The sequence below is a fragment of the Liolophura sinensis genome, chromosome 6, assembly GCF_032854445.1.
Source record: "Liolophura sinensis isolate JHLJ2023 chromosome 6, CUHK_Ljap_v2, whole genome shotgun sequence".
NCBI classification, from domain to species: domain Eukaryota; kingdom Metazoa; phylum Mollusca; class Polyplacophora; order Chitonida; family Chitonidae; genus Liolophura; species Liolophura sinensis.
This window is the reverse complement of record NC_088300.1, coordinates 66,847,365-66,868,071: the sequence shown is the minus strand read 5'-3', so window position 1 is coordinate 66,868,071 and position 20,707 is coordinate 66,847,365. Positions and strand designations below refer to the sequence as shown.

At 38.3% G+C, this 20,707-nt stretch overlaps 1 protein-coding gene across 1 annotated transcript in view; it reads right to left on the bottom strand.

The window, feature by feature from the left end:
- The window catches only part of LOC135466556 (spectrin beta chain-like), a 48,862-nt gene that overhangs the window by 1,192 nt on the left and 26,963 nt on the right, over positions 1 to 20,707 (bottom strand). Inside the window, 29 exon segments of the mRNA XM_064744106.1 lie at positions 1,785 to 1,931; positions 2,415 to 2,490; positions 2,964 to 3,063; positions 4,551 to 4,637; positions 6,910 to 6,948; positions 8,375 to 8,496; positions 8,991 to 9,118; positions 9,398 to 9,502; positions 9,888 to 9,979; positions 10,182 to 10,266; positions 10,705 to 10,843; positions 11,329 to 11,573; positions 11,803 to 11,913; positions 12,215 to 12,478; positions 12,710 to 12,914; positions 13,246 to 13,454; positions 13,817 to 14,017; positions 14,261 to 14,447; positions 14,746 to 14,876; positions 15,258 to 15,521; positions 15,898 to 16,044; positions 16,451 to 16,541; positions 16,708 to 16,880; positions 17,939 to 17,965; positions 18,227 to 18,304; positions 18,535 to 18,624; positions 19,085 to 19,360; positions 19,858 to 19,974; positions 20,403 to 20,531. Coding sequence (XP_064600176.1) covers positions 1,785 to 1,931; positions 2,415 to 2,490; positions 2,964 to 3,063; positions 4,551 to 4,637; positions 6,910 to 6,948; positions 8,375 to 8,496; positions 8,991 to 9,118; positions 9,398 to 9,502; positions 9,888 to 9,979; positions 10,182 to 10,266; positions 10,705 to 10,843; positions 11,329 to 11,573; positions 11,803 to 11,913; positions 12,215 to 12,478; positions 12,710 to 12,914; positions 13,246 to 13,454; positions 13,817 to 14,017; positions 14,261 to 14,447; positions 14,746 to 14,876; positions 15,258 to 15,521; positions 15,898 to 16,044; positions 16,451 to 16,541; positions 16,708 to 16,880; positions 17,939 to 17,965; positions 18,227 to 18,304; positions 18,535 to 18,624; positions 19,085 to 19,360; positions 19,858 to 19,974; positions 20,403 to 20,531 — 4,065 coding nt within the window.

Here is a 20,707-nt window from a genome sequence, read left to right as displayed (position 1 = left end):
TGGCATGCAAAGGAAGGCCAAAACTGACCAATAAACATGGCTAAAAAGTAGGGAACATTTTAAAACTGCTTAAAATAATTAAATACACTTTCTACTGTCCCTTGACATCACAATTACAAATCTGCAAGAATTATTTATTTACTTTGTGTTGTTTTCATGTTATGACCAAAAAACCAACAAAAATTTGACAAAATCGTCCTACGTAAATAACACAGGAGGTTCGTGCTGGACTGCATGAAACCATTAACTGCAGTTTACAGCTTTGCAACAATGTATCCTTTCCGTTTTTTTTTGTCCTGGGCTATCAGCAGAAGACCAAATCCTCCTAATCTCTACACTGGTCTTCAGTACTTGGCGAATTGTGAAGGATGCCTGGCAGTCTACAGTTCAAATCCAGTGCAAGTCCCTTTTCCATCTCCTTTTTTTTTTTCCTTCTTTCGTGCTTATTTCTACAATTCAGCATACAATTTATTCAGAGCGTACTGAGTCAATCCACGGAACTGTCGTCCTCAAGCCCCCAATAGCCAATGTATCTAGTTGCCTGAGGTTCAAACACAGTAAATTCCTGTCAATCTTTTTTTCTGTTTTTTTTTCTTCTTAATGTACACTAGATTTGCAGTTCGAGTCCAGTCTATTCCTCATCATTCTTACATTTTTTTTTACATACAATATTGAGCAGTTTGAAGTTCAAATCCAGTTATTATTATTATTAGTTAACTCGTAAAATTGCAATATCTTCGGAGTTCTAATGAGGAAAATATGAAGCAACTTTTGATGTTTTTTGCTGTTTTACAAGTTATGTGGAGTAAGTGACCATTTTGAATTTCACTGATTAGCTAAAAAAATCTTCTTCTCCAAAACGGCTGAAAGTGTTAAGATAATCTTTACATTTACAGTTTTTAGGTCGATCGCCCTACCCATATTGTAAAAAAACGTAGTTTGGTAAGCAAATATGGCCAAAACTTACCAATGAACCTGGCTCAAAAGCAGGTCAATTTTAAAACTGCTTAAAATCATCAAACAAACACACTATCTGGTGCCCACTGATGTCATTGCAAATCTGCACGAATTATTTTTGTACTCTGTGTTGTTTTTTGATGTTTTCATCAAAAACCAACAAAAATTTGACAAAACCATCCTATGTAAATAACACGAGAGCTTTGTGCTAAACTGCATGAAACCACTGACTGCAGTTTATGGTGGGAATTGTCATCAGCTCTGTGACAATGTATTCTTTCTGTCTTCTGCTCTCCAGCACCAATTTCACAACAATGTGTTCTTTCTGTCTTTTGTTCTCCCATATCAGCAAAAGATCAAAGCCGCCTAATCTCTATTGTGGTTTTCAGTACTTGGCCAATGGTAAATGCTTGGCAGTGTAGAGTTCGAATTCCTTTACATTTTTTTTTTTTGTGTTTTTTTACCATTATCAGGAACTTTATAGACACAGTATTAAAAAGGATAACAGCTTTTCAACTGAGAATGAATCAGAATCAATGCTGATGGACTGACTTGTGAATTTTAGATATAGTACATTCATTCAAGTGTTGCCAAGACAGAGGACTTTACCCTCTTTACATGCTATCTGCACTGTCAGACGACTCTGTATCCCTGTATGGTGTTTTATTCCATATGCATAGATCTGATATTTGGTTTGAGAAATAGTTGCTTCATGTAAAAGTCTTCAATTAAAAAGGCAACAGGGGACCCAGATAATACATTTTGGATGAAAGATAACAACTCTGCCCCAGGGAATGATAAGCCAGGGCGACTTTTGGCTGTCTCACCTCGTCTTTGCCCTGGAAAAGGTACTCCCCACCGTTGGCAAGTCTCAGGCGGAACACGTTTGGTCGTTTTGTGTAGTTGGCTGCCACTTCACAAGTCGCTCCGGACAAGTCTATTGCAGGTTCCCGGTGAATTCGAGTATTGGGATCCTGAAATTCAACGCATACCCAAGCTTTTATCATTCTGTACACTTTACAGTATAGCAGGAAGCTGGGCTAGAAGTATGATCCACTACATATTATGGTTTGAGGATGAAGCAAGTAATTCTAAAACGAACCTGTACTGAGCAGAACTCCAGGCTTTAAGAGGATTTCTTGGCAAAAAATCAATTCGTGCAAACCCGTTTAAATTTTGGCAATTAGCTTAGTCACAAAATAATTACCTTTCACAAAATATCAGCTCTGTTTGAACACATGCTACTGATCAAAATCGGCAATTAAGTCCATGAAATAACTTGCTGCACTCAACCCACTTGAACTGCGAACTACTGACTTCCTGAGCCACAAAAGATGTACAATTCTAGGTCTCTTCATTTTTTATCAATGTTAAAAAAAATATCTAGCATTCATCAGGCCTTAAAATAGCCTTCCCAGCATCTAGCCAAACATCGCAGTAAAGGAAGGAGAACTCACGCTCTTGGCATGTTTCTGGTCTTTGTAACAGGATAGTGTTGGTCCACTTAATACAGCAAACACCCTGTCCCAGGATCTGAAAGGGGGAAAAACAGGTACATCATTAACTTTCGTGTGACATTCATGTATTTTAGCCAAAGTCGAGTAGACTTGTTCCTCAACCTTTTTGCATATGAAAAAGCAACTTTCAGCACAATTTATGCACATTTTTAATTGATTTTGGAAACAAAACTACATAGGTTACTTTGCCCAGTTTCTGGGCTTCACAAAAAGTATAATTTTATTTGTCACCACAGAATACCTTCAGAATATGCTTGAATAAACACCTTGCAACACATGCAGAAAGGTTGAAGAATTACAGTAGTTTACTGTCATTGCTAACTTGGCGATGACATTTTATTACACATAACAACAGCATTGCAAGAAAACAAAAATCAATCCAGCTTTCACCCGAGTCGCCGTTGTGTGAGAAAAGGGTAACCCAGGAAACAAATTCATGAAGTTTTCCACTAAGTGTAATTACAGTCATTAAATTAATGTTGGTCATACCTGTTGGAAGCTTTCTTATTTTCGGATTCCCACTCATGTTTTCTGTTGAGCAGGCCATCAGCCTGTTCTGCGTCACTGCTGGATGGAGCAGCCACTTGTTCTGAAATGACAGCACAGGTAAGTTAATGTAACTGATAAACAAACTCACAGCATACATACAAAAAAAGACATTTTATTGTAACATTTATCCTGAAAGTCAGATACAACAAAATATTAATGGACAACTGATCCAGATATAATAGAATCATGCTATGTACCTAATGTAATAGCGGATAAAGATAATAAAACATATATATATATATATATATCACTTTCTTTTGTACCAAGGTAATATATTACAATACTACTGTGGATAAACTTGACATCTCCGCAGATATAATACTCAGTAGCATGTAGAAGGTTTCAGTAACTTGTACAATACACTCAAGTGGTGAAAGTGAAAAAATCAACTACGGTAGTTAGCAGAATTTACACAACTGTATAAATTTTTAACTGCTACAGGTAAAAAAAATTAAATGTGAACCCTACAATGAGAATCTCTTTCCTAGCTTATATTTACGTACAGATAAAGAGTATTTAAAGCACTCTTAACTATTCCAAAAAATCACAGCAATTCATTATTAGCCATAAATGGCAAACATGTACAAATAAATTCTCATAAGCAACAGCTGGTACATCTACATAACAGAAGCTGCTGTGAGCTCTTCTTCCACCTGAGGACATCAACTATACTATATAAATACTGAATGGAAGTCACCAGACAACTGATATCTATAACCTAATACTTTCACAACACATACAGTGCAGCCTACATAGCTATATGTAACTCTTGTGACAAAGACACTGCCTGCTATTAACAACAATGATACTTGATTACAATACTCTCAAGAGGAAGAAACAGAAAAAAAATAACCAGTTCCTTTCCTTGATTTCATTCAATATCGTTTAACACATAGCTGGTTTGTAACTCTTTAAGTCAACTTGGATGTTTTTTCTTTCTTCCACCATATAACACCAGTGCACTTTTAAATTGTGTGATGAGGAATTCTAAGTCTAACTACTGGGATGATCAATATCTACTAGGAAAGAATGATAGACTCTAGCAGCTTAGGTCAAATAGGTACTTGATAGCTGCCTCAAGAAAGACCCACTGCTGTTTTCTAGAATCTAATTAGAGGGGTGATCAACATGAACTAGGACATAGAATAATCAAAATAACTGTGGGAACTCGCATTCAGTGTAGTGCTGTACAGCCCAAGAGAATGGTTTTACAGAACTGAATAAGTGTCCAGTGCTATGGGCACTACTACACAGGGGACTCAAGAGAAGAGATTAAATCCACAGTAAAGAGAGAGAGAGCACAAACTGATATTCCAACTGTAACCCTACAGGTAACTGTGGAGACAGGTGAACATAATGAATAGGACGGGGCCAAAGTGGAGTCCACTGAATGGACTCACTGGTGACAACTGAGACAACTCTACACTCGGTTAAGGTTCCTGTTAACAGATACAGGTGACGGGAAAAACCAGATAGGCATGCAGTCCCGCCCACCCATGGGGACAAGAACAAACCAGGATGGTTTACCTGACGAGGCGGACTCCTCCGGCCGTTTTCGAGAAAACAGCTTTCCAAAGGGGGACTTGGATCGAGACCGTTTCTTTTCTGTGGCCGCTATTCATGAAAATTTGACCGAGAGACTCATTAAAATTGTTAAGAAAAAGGGCTCCAGTTCTACACCCTTTGAGCAACCACACCAAGGCCAAAGCTGGACTAAGGGGCTAGCACGATCAGGCCAAGAGGGCCCGGAGTTCAGGGGTGCTGTCAGTGAATGCAAGAGGTCCACGCCATGCAGTGAGCCGGTTATGTTCTGTAGCTCTGTTAGTTCAACGACTAGTTTAGAACACCAACAGCTTTCTAATCACATATTGACAATCGAAGGCACAAATGATGGCAAAAAATGTGCCTTGCCTTGAGTTAGATAGCAAAAGTTTGAATTAGGGTATTGCTTTGGCATGAAATGTCAGATTAGCAGTAATTTTAATAAGATATTTTTAGATATACAGATTAGGTATTATCACAGTAACTGCTCGCAAGCAAATGTAGGTGTTTTTTTAGTGTTTTTTTTGTTTTGGTTTTTTTTGGTTCTTTTTATGTTTATGACGCAAAAAAAGCATGCTTGATGCGCAAAAAAGCTTGTGATTTTTCTGACTCTGAAGTTCTACGTGAGGAACCTAGCATGCTCCAACCAAAAGCCACTGTCAATTAAAATAACACGTACAACATTCACATTAAATAATTACCTGAATAGTCAACATATAATATGCTTTAACTCAATCCAAACAAAGACTTATTCAATAAACAGCATATATGAGAGGTATGAATAGAATGAGATCAAAGTAGGTGCGTATTAACCACAGATGAAACCTTACAATAAAATTAAGAAACTTAACTCAGATATCAAAGGAAGAACTTAAGGAGTACAGACCTAGTCGAAAGCTACAAACTAAAGAGTGCTTAGTATATAATAAAGATAAGTGTGTTGATAGCCTCGGCTTAGTTGCATGCTCAATACTACTATATGTAGATATAAAGCTTCTACCTTGTTTATCAAAGAAATACAAGAAAAAAAATGCACAGCATAAAAACATCAGGTCGACATAATCAAACATTACAACAAACCATGCACAGTTAATTAGTGTATGATTGAAAGCAATAGATGTTGGATCAATGTTTTTTACACTGAAAATACAATGTGTGAAATGTAAATGTAACACAATGAAAGCATGTGTAAATTTGTTCAGTCTTTTCAAGAAAGAAACATACATGGAACTTCTACGTATATGGATATATGTGAACCCTCAGGAGTTGAATAATGGATACACTACCACAAAAGTTTGATTACTGCTTCAATAGCTTTCGAACTGTGTACATAATGATTTAAAATTTTTGTTTTTTTGCTAAAGTGTAAAATGAAACCGGTGATTAACTTTACAATACTGAGATAAATGTGAATGAAATCCACGACCCATAATAAAACCAACTCCCAGTGAGCACCGTAGAGTCATGGGATGTCTTGATACCTACTTGGCGACTCAGGGCTGAGGCGAGTTTGAGGTGATCGCCGAGGCGTGACCGGTGGTGAGCCCTCCTGCCCGTGGCGAGCCTCCTGCCCATGGCGACCCTTCTGCCCGTGGCGACCGTGTCGGAGGGGTTTCCACCCCCGAGTCATCCAGCGGAGTCTCTAACTTACGGGGTGTTTCAACTAGCCATGAAAAAAGTGTGGTGTTTATGAAAAAAATGAAAACAGGGGGATTTGACGTCTGCTTGGTCTTCAGCAGTGAGCAGCATAATGAGAGGTAGCATAATGAGAGGCTGATGATGTGAATAATTGATGAAGATGTGTAGAAAGAGGTGTAAGTGTGATGTATTAAGACGATTAGAATAATAATGGTATGAGGAAGGTTGAAAGGTAGAAGCCAATGAATATGATGATAATCTTGTTAAAGGCAGCACAATTTGTAATCATTTCTTCTTGTGGAATCTTTTATTGGTCCATTCCACACCCATGAACCACAATTGTGAACTTCAATCCATGGCCCAAGGGAGATAACTAGCCCACCCTAAGATGAATGGCTACATCCACACCTCAACCAGAATCAACTGTTAAAACTCAATGGCTGACAATACACCACTAAAACGTTCTGAAGATGAAAACCTGACTTGGCATCCGGCAACCAAAGATGACAATATCGAAGATCAGATAAGTAGTCACACGCTACGCAACACGCACACAGAATTATCACACTCCAAAACAGACAAATACAAATAGAAAAATACAAGCTACGAATCTGTGAACAAACTAAAACAGGACTACACCGAGCTGCTTTAAGTCTAGTTGGGAAGACAGGAGCACACTGCTCCACACAATCATTACAACCATCACCTTTCAGTGTACTGGCCTTCCCCCGTGCTCGAGCTCCGCCTGTCAACGGCACAATACATACCCACACTTAACAATCACTGCTTCATATTCTTAACACATGACTAGTTTGTACAGTGGAACGATTTGCTACCATGGATTGCAGATTTTAACAACACTACCATCTACTAGATTGTATTATTAAATTACATGTACCAGTATACTGATACTTCAAACTAGCATTCTGCATATGCGTGCAGCTTACAACTAGTCAAATATATATACATGTACATATAGAATAAAAAAAACAAATAAGCCTTCTCAACTTTCTACATTCTTATCAAGGAACAAGACTGTCCGTACTTGTAAATGTGTTATCCCAGTGACCATTTCCCGGAAACATGACCATATATAAAGCCTGTCAAACTGTTATATTTCATTCTGCGATAACACATTTGAAACTGTAGTCAGAATAAACAGATGTAAAAAGTTGAGAAGGCTTACTTGTTTTTTTATTATATCAATTCTCCACATCAGAAAAATGTTACTTTCATACTCATGTATATATACAGATATATACATATATACCAATTAAACGAAACCAACAACATATTTAAACCACAATTTCAAGTTTGCATTGAACTTACACTGAACCTTTCACAAATGGATTAATGCTCTATTCTACACAATACCAATATACCATACACATTACTACAAAAAGGGGAATTCCCTTCTTACACACAATACAGAAATGATGCACCCATTTCAAACCATCCCAGCACACATCACAACATCACGATCAGGGAGAATTCAAATTGAAATAAACAGGTATGACTTTCATGCTAACTAGATGCTCATCATCATGCAGGATGATTAACAGCACAAATAATGACATCCAATCACTCAACCACTATTCAAGGGACAAGCTTCAAGCATGATTGTCAGCAATGAAATGCAAATAGCTGATGACGCAAGCAAACTGAATGATAGAAGACCAAACAACAATGAACATGACAAAAAAAAAAGGAAAAGAAAAATATAGAACAGAGTGCAAATGAGTACATACAATAAATTCAGCATAAGTATATCAATCTTCAAAAAGTCAAAACGAAGTTAGACAGGAAAGTAGTTACAGGACACATTCCAAATTGACACACACAAAACATCTGTAATTCCGAGAAATTTGAAGTATGCAACTGACATTAATGGGGAAGAGGGTTTTTTCAGCACCAAACGAAGAATTTCTACAAGTTTTAACACAACTTTAACACAATACAACATCAAAATGCATGAATCTGGTAGAAGATTAGCAAAAAACACCAAAAAAGATTTAGGCAAACAGAACAACTTACTGAACATATTACAACATTTCAAGTAACAACATTTTTTCAAATCATAATCCACCACAGTCAACTCAGGGAATTGGTCCCACACAACAGCATGACTGAGCCTCCCCAGGACGAAGCCTGGGTGTGACAGGAACACATACCTGGTTGATCTGTAGGTCCCTCAGCCACTTCCTTTTCCCCGTTCACTAACGCTCCATCCCCGTCGTCTCCAGCGGCCTTCTCCTCTCCTACTGGTTTCTCCACCACAGGTTCTGGCTGAGGTCTGGTACAAGCACACCAATCATTCAATACTGTGGTGACATGTAAGCTACACCTTGACACTGGCTGTGTTAGAGCCTTACGTAAGCAGTAGACAACTCACCGAAACATTACAGGAAGTAAAGCTCCACAAGTTCCAGAAAAGCTACCCACTTTTTGTGTCAATCACCTTAAATTTTAAAACAGCAAGAGAATTTTTTTGTTGAACTTAAAACTTCTTACGAGAATAACACAAAAGTATGCTTCAAACTATAATTTCTCTGCTTAATGCTCACCCCATCCCGTTGTCCCACATGGATTGATAATGAAATTTCCACAAAACTTTCCTTAAAATATGTAGGATGAAAGATTTAAATCACAATGAATTTTTTAAAACAGATAATGAAATTGCTAGAACACAATGCTTACAATATTTTTTTTAAAATAAGACTGCCAAAGCACACTGGTAAATTGTGCAAATACTTCACTTAAAAATACTAATAAATTCAGAACACATACGGTTCTTCTGGTGGTAAGAATTCCTGTATGAGTTGTCTCCTCTTCTCCTCCTTAGCCCTTGCCACTTCCTCTGGATGTTGTCGTTTGTATTCTTCCTCCTGTAACCTCTGTTTGTGCTTGATTTCAAACTGTCAACAACAAGAGATCCGCAGTTAGAATAAAATTTACAACAACTTTCAAATACTGGAATGAAGGGTCCACATAACATTACTATTTAGTGACTCCCACCACAGTAACAGAGACTAAGAATGTCTCCTTTGGCAAACAACTCGCAAGTGGAATTTACGCAAAATGAAACAATCACTACGACATCAAAGACTGAGGTTTGCTAACCCTTTTTTTTATTTGTAAATGCATAGAAGGCTATTTTGTTTTTACTGCAGCATTTAAATGAAGACAAAACTTACTGTTGTCAATTTTTCTAAAGCTCCAAATCGTTCCTCCTGTGTTGCAGCAGACTTCTCAAAGGCCTCATGCTTCTTGATAAGTGTCTCTACAGCATCTAATGTATCCTGGAAAACATAGAATTTCAAAAACGATAGTAATGGTGCATGTTAAACAATCTGCACACCAACGGTGAACGCAAAACAATTTGCACACCAATGGAGAACGAGAAACAATCTGTACACCAATGGTGAATGCAAAACAATCTGTACACCAATGGTGAACGCAAAAGAATCTACACACCAACGGTGAATGCTAAACAATCTGTACACCAATGGAGAACGCTAAACAATCTGTACACCAATGGTGAACGCTATCTTCATGGCATCAAAACCCTCACGGAAATAGTTGTTTTGGCAATTTTTTTTTGTCTTCTCTGAAAACCAAAAAAAAAACAAAAAAAACAACAACTTAATTTTAACAATAAAAGAACAAAAAAGATGGGACACTTACACCTAAATCTTGGTTCAATAAGTATGGTTCTTGGGCTAACAGCCATGCCTCTGCCACAGAAGCATCTCTTGCAAATTGGTACACCTCCAAAACTGAAAAGGACAACACACTCAGCATAAAGTGAAGACAGTACAGCAGTTTTTCCTCTACTCATACCAAATGACACAGAAACATTATCTCAAAAAATAAATATTAAACGTCTTAAGATATAGACCTCACTCACAGTTAGCGAAGTTCAGCATATCACAGTAACTAGCTGCTCAAGCTGACTACAAAAAATGCACAGTATCTTACTTAGTTGCAGATGTTCCCAGCGTTCCTCCCACTGTTCTGTCATGCTGTGCCTCTGTGTGGTCAGTTGTATCAACTTCTCTCTCACCTTCCATAGAGTAAACCACATGATATACATAGTGCATAGAATAGAACAGTATCACAGAAAGTGACTGGTGTAATATTTTAATAGAATATCATTGTTGCATATGTGCAAAATTTGATAGCGAAAGAAGAGCAACTTTACACTGTCTGTATTAACGAGATGTCACTATTAACTCAACCTAATTCATCTTTTATCAAGGGGGTTGGTCCTCAGTGCTCATGTGCATTAAAGATGCCAACATTCACTATTATGAAAGAAGTCTTGATTTTACATACAACAAATGCACAGGGTAATGTATCATCAAACAGAGCAAACATATTATCGACAAATGCATTGTCATTTTATGACAGCACTGTGTCAGGAGGGAGAAAAGTTCACCACCAACGGGAGCAGCGCATTATAAGCAGCAAGAACTCTGTGTGACGTGTGATGAATACCCACCTCTTCCGATCTGTAGTGTTTCCTTTCCAGCAGATCTTTGCCTAGGTTAATACAGATGGTGAAATTCTCTTCTCTAGCATCAATCTCTGCCTTCAAACTCTGGTGGTTGTTCATCAGCAGTTCAACACCGGACACATCCCTGTTAACAACCAACATTTTTATCATAGAACTAACTTTTCTACATAATACTGAGTTAAGCATAAATAAGTTTTGATAGTGCCAATTTTGTTTTTAATGAATTCATGTCTTTTCTAAATTCTTATTCTTTTTGCCATTCTCTCATGCCGGAATCTAAAACTAGCTCTAGGATCAAAGAATATGATTAAAACTAGCATTTTGGTTTGACAGAATGCTCTGAATACTGATCAAAGACCCTATTATCAGCCTGTGAAAATCTGAACTCTTTGCTCATAATTTTCAGCATTACTCAAGATTGAAAAGCCTTATTGATTTACATTCCAGAGCCTGTACTCACACGCATAAAACCTTGATACATTAAATGCATGTTACTAACGTGACAACCAGCATTTTAGGCATTATATGGCCATGCCAGTTACATGCATAGCAATGTTAAGAAAGCTTTTGCTAACGGGGTCTGATCATCTGTTGAACACCTCTCCATACCTTGGCTTTTCTTGAGTATTCATCTGCCTGATGATATCGTCCATCCACAAAAGGAGGTCGCGCACTAAATTGAAGAATCTATACAAATCGCTGGCGTCGGCCAGCTTGAGTTTACGCGTCTCTACAAGCAGTCTGAGGTTCCTCCAAGCGTTCACCACCTCAGCCTCTTTGTCCTGAATTTCCTGAGCCTTGTCTCCAGCATAGCCTGCCTGAAGACGGCCGGACTCCTCCTGAATCAGCTGAACCTACGAGAGACAAGACAGGTACAGATGTAAGCGGCTGTATGTCAAAGGACAGGCATAAATATTTTTCTTGATTTGATTGGAGTTTTACGCCTTACTCAAGAATACTTCATTAAATCTTCTATTATAATCTTACTATCACTTATATTTACTACATCGTAAAGCTCTGATGTACTTGCCAATTTGTGTTTTCTTACATAAAGTACATATGCTGAAGACCACCAGTGCATACCTGGTTTCCTAAGGTAACTAAATCATGTTCAAAGTTGGCATGTTTCCTCTGCAGTGCAGCCACGGATCCAGCATCTTTGCCCAGGTCATCAGGGATGTAGTGCTCCTTTTCCTGATTAACACAATAAAATTACCAGTTTTTACCAAAATTATCAGATACCAGTACAAGGACATGTCCAATGGACATCAATACCCTGTTCAACAGCAAATCCTCAGCATTTTCTTTCTAGCAAGTCAAATCTACCACATCAATAACTTTCTTAACTTAGTATCTGATTATGGTTACAACAATACTTCAAATCTCAAGACAGTATACAGATGTCGTATCTGCACATAAAATCCAGAAAAAAGAACAGCATTAGAAGACTTGCTTCTTTGCACAAATATAATAACTTGATTGCCATTGCACTCACAGCTATCCTCTCCAGTAAGTCCTTGCAGTCATAGTAGAACTTGTGCAGCTCCCATGAAGCTTGTAGCATCTGTGTTCTCGTATCTATCAGCTCCAGTAAGTCTGTCCATGCCTCATTCAGTTGGTCTTTCCACTGGGCAATGATTGCCGAGTCCGAATGGCCTGCTGCTATCAACTGATCACAGATCTCATTGGCCCCTGCCACTCGCTCCTGACCAATGCTTTCTGTTTCCCTGGCAAACTCTCGGAATCGTTCTTTTAGCATCTTTAAGGAAGAAGAAAAAACAAATCATACTCCTTGATACATTTTTACTATGGTCTCCAAAGACAATTAAAATCTTCCCATAAAGTGAAACTATAATGCTAGATATTCCCTTTTCTTGCCTAATACTCTGTTTGCCCTAATCACATCAATGTAAGATCAACAAAACTCTCAGAATCAGAAATAATTTGTCAAATACAATTATTCTGAGATATAAATCCAGTTGATACATACGCAGACATGTTCGTAGTCCTGGCCCAGTTCATGGGAACCAGCCACCACCTCCCTCTCTGCGATCCACTGCATGAGGTCATCAATCTCTCTGCTCATCATGTACAGTTTGAGCACTTCCTCAAGACGGCCTCTCCTCTCCTGGGTCAGATCCTTCAGGCCAGCATACAGCTTGTCGACCTGCGACTGTCGCACCGCTATCTGATCGCTGAGCAAAAGTAAGCAGAGTAATTTGGTGAATAAATAATGTTTATCTACAAAATTTTCCTGGTAAGACCCTCCTCCACCTCCAAACAAGACATAATTATAAACAAAACCATAGTATTCTTTGAAAAAAAAACATCAGAAGCTGATATTATCAGAGTACACTGTAATAACACTGTAATCATTCCTCCTTAAAATACAAACCCATCTACACTGGGTTTTTTTAAATTATACTATTGTTGTTTCATGCAAATGAATAACTTTTCAATTTAAAAAAAAAATAGCCTTAAACATGGGCTTTCCTAACTGAAAAAAAAATGTCATCTTATGCATACCTCTCTGGATGTTCTGTCTCAATGAGATTGCGACTCCTTTCCCCTAGGTGGCGCACCACCTCTGCATAATCCTCTATGGCATTTTCCAGGGTCTGATGTTTCTTCATCATGTTTTGAGCACCGATCTCATCCTTGGCCCGCTCATCACCCATCATGTACAGCTCCTGTTCACTCATCCAGGCCTCTGCTTCAGTCACATCAAAATAGTACTACAACAGAGTCAAGCACAATACTACTGGGTTAACCAGAGCTGCAGGAGACTCAAATCGCTCACCAGAGATGAACCGTTACCTGTACTCACCATTTCTTTACAGTTAACTCATGGATGCCCTTTTTTTTTTTTCCTTTTTTTTTTTTTTTTTTTAGATGAAAAAACACTCCATTCCCTAGAAAAAAAACCTGAATTCAATTTCAGTTTCTGTCATTTAAAGATAAAGACTTCTATGAATTCTTGTAACTCAATACACATCAGCAATAGATTAGAATGCCTAATATTGTGCAACTTGATAACCTGGAATTTCTGCAATAACCTTTGGCACAACAATACACACACAGGCAACTACATGCCTACCTGTTGTGCCTCATCCGCTAACATGAGCCTGTCATGTCTGGCTTTGACGGCGTCCAGTAACTGCTGCCACTTCTCTAACAGGTCATCTACAATAGCCCTAAACTCTTCAGACTGGGGGTGTCCCTCACTGATCAGTACTTCTCCCTCATCTGCCACAGCCTTCACTCGGGGCTCATGGTTATCTATCTCTTTTTGCAGGGACTGTGGAAATAGTTAAACACACTTTAACAGTGGAAGGTAAAAAAACAAGCGAATCTGTCTGTATAAAAATGTGTAAATCATCTGAATGCTTCATAGTACAGAAATGGCATGAAAAGAAAGCAAATTTTCAACACAAAATAAATGTTATTTAAGCATATCTTGAAGAGCAATCAAATAAATGTGGTGACATCTTCAAATTCAAAAAAAACAACACTTCTTCAAGTATCCATCTGCAATTCCTACCTGGTTCTTTTTAATAAGGAGCTGGACACTGAGTAAACTATTGCCATAGTTTGTGGATTCTGCTAGAGGCATCTTTTCCTCAATCCACATCTTCTCATCCTCCACATCTCTCTGGAATTGATGGATTCTCTTAACCTTCTCCAGCTGGGAGCGGCGCTCTGTCAATGGACCCTGGATACGGGCAAATCTACAAGGGGGAAACAACACAAGGTTATATCAGCGTCACCATATGCAGCCTTTTGTCCCTGCATATCGCATAATAGTTAACCCCTATGTCAGGAAATTAGCTCAAAACTATAGCCCGGCAAATAAATTACTTATATGGTGTTGCCATTTGGTATAAATTAAATTTTAAATGAAATTTGACACGAGTCTTTACTGTGTAATGACTTCCACAGGGACCAGCGCTGAATGGTGTCTCACTACCAGGAACCAGTGTACATTAATGATTTCATCTTTTAAGAAGTACGTATGTATTATCATACCTTTCTGCCACAGCCGCCTTCCTGGCCTCAATCTCGGCCTCTTTGTCGGGGTCCATCCTCTTTAGGTGTGAGGCCTGTCCCTCCAGCTCCTCTACCTGAGCATTCTTCTTCTTCAACTCTCCCTCCAGCAGCTGGAAAAATCCAACAGGTTACATACGCAATGTCTTCAAGGCAAGTGAAAATGATTAACAGTATCCTTCCTCCTGTACATCAAACGTTTATTCTCATTTTTGGTTGGGGTTTTATGGCATTTAAGATCATCTTTGTTCACATCACAAAGGTGCCTTCCAGAAGCAAGCTAATCCTAAAAGACACATTTACGATGCTGCCTCCTGTTGTAACACACTACAGAAATCAGGCACTTCTCTCGGAGAAATACAAAGATTACCAATTTTGTAGTCTTAGGTATAGCCCGAGCAGTGAAGCTCTAAATCCCAAACTCACACAATTGACAATACTTTCATTTATTTGTCATAAGGCTGAATAAAGATAAATGCACTGGATAAACTTACATTTTGTTTCTGCATGAGGAGATTGGCTGTTGTCAGGTCCTTGCCAAAGTCCTCTGTGACTATCTGTGCCTCCAGCCCTGTGATCCAGCCGTCAATGTCGTCACAGCTCTGTTCATACAGCACAGCCCGGTGAGAATCAAACAGCTTCTCTCCTTTGTTCTTGGTCGTATCTTCTAAGTCTTCCCATTGGTCACCCAGTTCAGTGAGGATTGGTCCAATCTGAGCCTTGGCATCTGGTTTCTCCTTCATCAGCTCATCGCCAGCCTATAGAACAATGAAGAAGCACAAGATTGTTTACATAAACATAGACAATATTGGTATGTGAATGTTTACCACAAAAAAAATAGGAAATTTCCATTCAACTTACATAGCCTATGGTATATAAAATGCGCATAAATTCAATTATGACCTTACTATTCTCTCAACACATTACAAAATAAATTTTATAAGAGAGACACCCACACCATGCAACCAGGTAACAGAGATTAACTTGACATTACCAATTAAAATTATTTGCTTCCTAAATTTCAATATACCATGTGCAATATCCCAACAAGACCTAGCCATCATTCGGGTACATAATTGATTACTACCACCTACATTATTAAGCCTAAACAAGTATAAGGAAGCTCTATCTCACCTGCTGTAACCTGAACAGTCTGTCTTTGTTTGCAGCGATCTCAGACTCAAATGCCTGGTGACGGACATATTTGCTGTGAAGGTTCTTGGCATCCCTATACGTCTCATCCTGGGCTGCTGCCATCTTATCTTGTAACCAGTCTCGCAACTGTTAAAACATCAAATCAACATCTTTATTTCTTGGGCATTTATTTATCCAATCACTGACCAACTAGCCACTGGTTAAGTTTACTAGTGGAAATGATGTGTAGTCTAGAGGGAAGCGACATTTCTTGCCAAGTATGTGAGAAACTAAAATTCTAATGCAGCTTAACTGGAATAGCACAACTATTTCATCTATGATTTGTTTTTAATCACTCCACCCAAAAGGTATCTTTCCATCTGTAATATTAAAATACATACCTGTACATGTTATCGTTAATGAATACATATATAGGATGCTACAAGGCTATACAAACATTTAAGGAATAACAACATCCCGAATCAATGTATACTACACACTTTAAGAAAGTTTGTAACAAATTATACAATAATATTTCAAAAACACAATTTACCTCTTCACACTCTTGCAGAAACTGTTGTAACAGCATCTGGTCTTTCAACTTATCCAGCTGTTCATACGCTCTCTGCCGATTGGCGTTTCTCCTATAGAAAAAAAAAACCAATGTGAGCACACACGTTATTTTACACAAGTCATAAACATAAATAAGAAAAGAGGCAATATCCACTGAAATTTACATTTAAAGTTTTTTCCACTCATGTAATAAATGACACTTTATTCATACACCAGAAGCCTTAAGTTCCCTCCTACCTTTCGCTGATATTTTGAGCCTTCTTGTGGATTTTGTCGGCAGCGTAGTGGTTGTCCTCGATGAGGCGATCAGCGAACTGAAGCACTGCGTTGACCTTCTCATCATTAGCGTCCATTGTTGTGATAAACGCCTCATGCTGCTTAATCATATTTTCTGCAGCCTCCAGGGTATTCTAAGGCACAAGGTAGATACATAGTCAGTTATGCAAACACATATATGTGTTACACTAAGAACACAGTAGTCTCTTGGTTAAAGTACGACAGGAGTTTTGTCTGAAAGTCATGTAGGTTAGTTATAACATGCTTGCACTCTCTATGCACTTGGCTACAACACCAAACACATAAATGCAGACTTAAGACGACATCAACAACATACACGTACAGCAGAAGGACACAGAAAGGGATTTAAAGTTCTCAATAGCTGATTTAGATAAAGTCATTTTTATTTAAGTATTTTCACAAAAGAATACACGAGGATTGTTGAAGCTAGGGAAGTGTCAGCTACAGAAAACAGCACTGACCTTCATGCAACTGTCAGAGTAAAATGAGGAAATGACAAAGCTAGATCTACAGGAGATTTCAGGAAATAAATAATACAGCACAGAAAATTGAAAGCGATAAATACTCCAGCCTCCACAGAATGTGATACTGTATGTGATAGCAAAGATTTACTTCTTAGGAAAGTATTTAAATGTTGTGAAGAATCTGTCTTTTAAAATCTTGCCCATAGGGAAAATTGAAATTATTAGCTAAAATCCTTAATATGATGAGAAGAACTATCACCCTAACTTTGGACATCTAGGACATCTAGATAAAGTAAAGGCATACATGCTGTGAATCAGGGAAACCACCTTGGTTTAAGGACATTTCTCAATCATGCCATCACTTAGAAGGCCTCAATCGTGTCTACAGGAACTACTGAGGTATTTTGTGGAATTGTCAGAAGCAATCCATCACTGAGGTGTCTTCATAATAACTTATGCAACAAGCAATAGCTTTGCAAAGAAAGGGGATGTAAAATAACAAAAAAAGTCTAAGCACTTAAATAATACAGAAGTACTGATTTGGCAAGCCCCAAAGCAATACAGGCTTTGGTTTGGGTATTTGCTTGCCAGACCGATGGCATTGTAAAGCTGAAAGTGGACTACATAATTGTGGGCTGATTACACAATAGACAACATGCGTGGAATCTACCGACAACACACATGAACAAATAGGCCAATACCAATACCTGCTTATCAAGCAGTCCAATGGTGCTCTGTACAAAGGGAACAGACGTTACAATCAAACCTCAAACTGTTACCACTTCACAGTTCAGACATTATGGCTTTGTGATACAGCTGTATCAGCACTGGGGGGTAAATTGACAATATTCAGCGAAGAAGCTGATCTCGGTGCCAGGGCAGCTTACAAACTCGTAAAAATCACACAGCTTTAAGAAATGAGGAATTATATAAATGTGCATATCACTTTACCTCAAAACAGATTTTTGGTATTTCAGACAAACAGCTCTACTCACTGGCACTTCTTCCTTAGACAAAAAGTTCTCCTGTTGGTTCAACAAGACCTCTCCTTGTTTCGCATCACGAAGGAACATCTACAAATAAGAGTACAAACATTTTGATTTTTGTTCAATGGCATACACGTGTACAATCATTTATGCGACAGAGACGAGCATTATGGTGGGAGGTAATTACCAAATTTAATAAAAACACAACTAAACGAAGTTGTCAAACACTTTCTACACATCATTTTTTCGCATGACATGCCTTTCAGTTGGAGAAATTCTTGAAGTTGAACTGTGCACAAAATGTTTGGAATATTTACCTGGAAGTTAAGACTCTGCGACAGAAGCTGCTGTCTGTTCTCCCACATCTGTAACAATTCCACCCAGCCATCATCCAAGGCTTGTAACCTCTGAAAACAAAGATTCTCTTCAGTCACAAAAAGTAATCCAATTCGAGGAAATTTTCATTCTCCCTGGTTCAATACTCTGGATTCTGATCTTCATGTTTTCTTGTTAGGTGTCTTGAATGTTCGCAGGCACAACAAACTTCAAAAGGCAATAGGACATTTCACTTTTTTTTTTTTCTGTCAGACATGCCAATTTGCATGTGGAACAAGTAGCACAGATATTTATTTGGCTGCATGAAGACTTGTCATGTTTTGATTGTCTTGTGACTCACGACACTGACAATCAGAATAAAGAGAGCAACCAACTTCACGAAGTTCATAATTTTGTTTTTTAAGCTTTTTTGTATATCGAAAAGCTTTTAGTTAGTATACTGGAGAAAAGAAAAAAAATAATGATGAACAATTAGGAATTTTCTGTGATGTAGAGTAAGCTAAAGGTAGATACCAAAAGTAGCCAACTGACCTGCCTGAGGAACATGTACTGTGGGTCATCCTGTCCCTCGGTCACCTTATCGCCAAACTCCTTCATTTTGGCATACTCCGGAGCATAGGCATCAATCTCGTCCTTCAGCTGCTGGTGCTGGTTCAGAAGTTTCTCTGCGTCAGCCAGACTATTTGGGATGTCCTCTGAGGCTATAGTCTTCTGGGTGCGCGACAACCATTGCTGGAAGTGGTCCAGGTTGCCCAAGAAACGCTGCAGCTCTCCAGACTCAGCCAACTTCTCATCTCGCTCTTTGAGCTACGACAACATAATATCATCAAGTGATTTACATTCAGCATTCATACACCAAGAACATTAACTGTCAAAAAGAACTACATTGTGCCTTCATAAGAAAACCATGATGCAAATTTCTTTCTTTAAAGTATGTATGCTTCTTGGTTTCAGGGGAGCTTTAACTCTGATCACACTCTATTAAATGATACACTTAAATATGAAAAAAAATTCTAACATTTGATTGCCTAACATTCAGCACACCAGGTCACATGACTGAATATAAGGACAGTCAAATCTACTTTTTGCATGTCTGATCAAAACAATGGGGAACTCGTAAACCTGCATTCTATATGTAGGAAAGTGGTCCACAGCTGTGAACTGTTTTTTTTTTTCCTTTATTACATCACATTTATGGGTGGCTGTGTGCTCATAAAACACCTGGGTAGTACACAAGCACTCAACATCACAGAAGAAAACGCTGTCATCTAGTTCTGCTTAGCTGACCCTTGAGACTGCCTCACCATTTCCTTGAGGTCCATCCAGACATTGTTGATCTCGGCTATTTTCTCTCGGATGGCCTGAGCTTCCTCTGGTTTCTCTTCCTGGAGACGATCTGCCTCTGTTTGCAGGGATTCCAGCTGTGTAGCAAAACAAATTATTCGTCAAACTTCATCATGCAAAACATTATTCAGAGTGTTGCCATCAGAAATGGTGTTGCCGCTGATGCAGATGTAAATAAATGTTTTGCATCCTTTTTGTTTTTGCCTCGCCCACTATCACTCTTTCTTAATTTGATAGCAAGATAGTGTCTGATGCCTTTAGAGAAAGTAAATATTATATAACATGTCAACATGGGTGATATTATCTTTTCCATAGGGTGTTTGCAAATATGTCAGGTATCCACATTTCAGGTTTGATATGTGTACAAACGACAACAAACAACCAGTAGTAATGCATATAAAAAGTTCCTGGAACCAGAGTTCAATGAAAGAGAGTATTAAGACATCTTCTACTTTTTTGAATATTTAGCTTTATTTTGCCCTTCCTTTAGGTGATTATTGTTTACCTTTGCCTGTATGGCAGCCAAGTCTCTCTCCATGCCACTAAGCCTGCGTTGTAATGTCATGACACCAGCCAGGTCATTACCCAGTTCGTCAGTGGACTCGATCAACTTAGCCTTCTCATGGATCCAGCTCTGTATTACAACAACAACAGGAGATAGGAAAAACTACAAATCATCTAAACAAAACAAAACACAAATATTACTCTTGTCATGGTTGAGCTTTTTTACGTAACAATCTAACACCACTGAGTATAAATTTAATCAGCATTCCGAAAATATTGCAGCTTCATTATTATGTCCATTTTTCA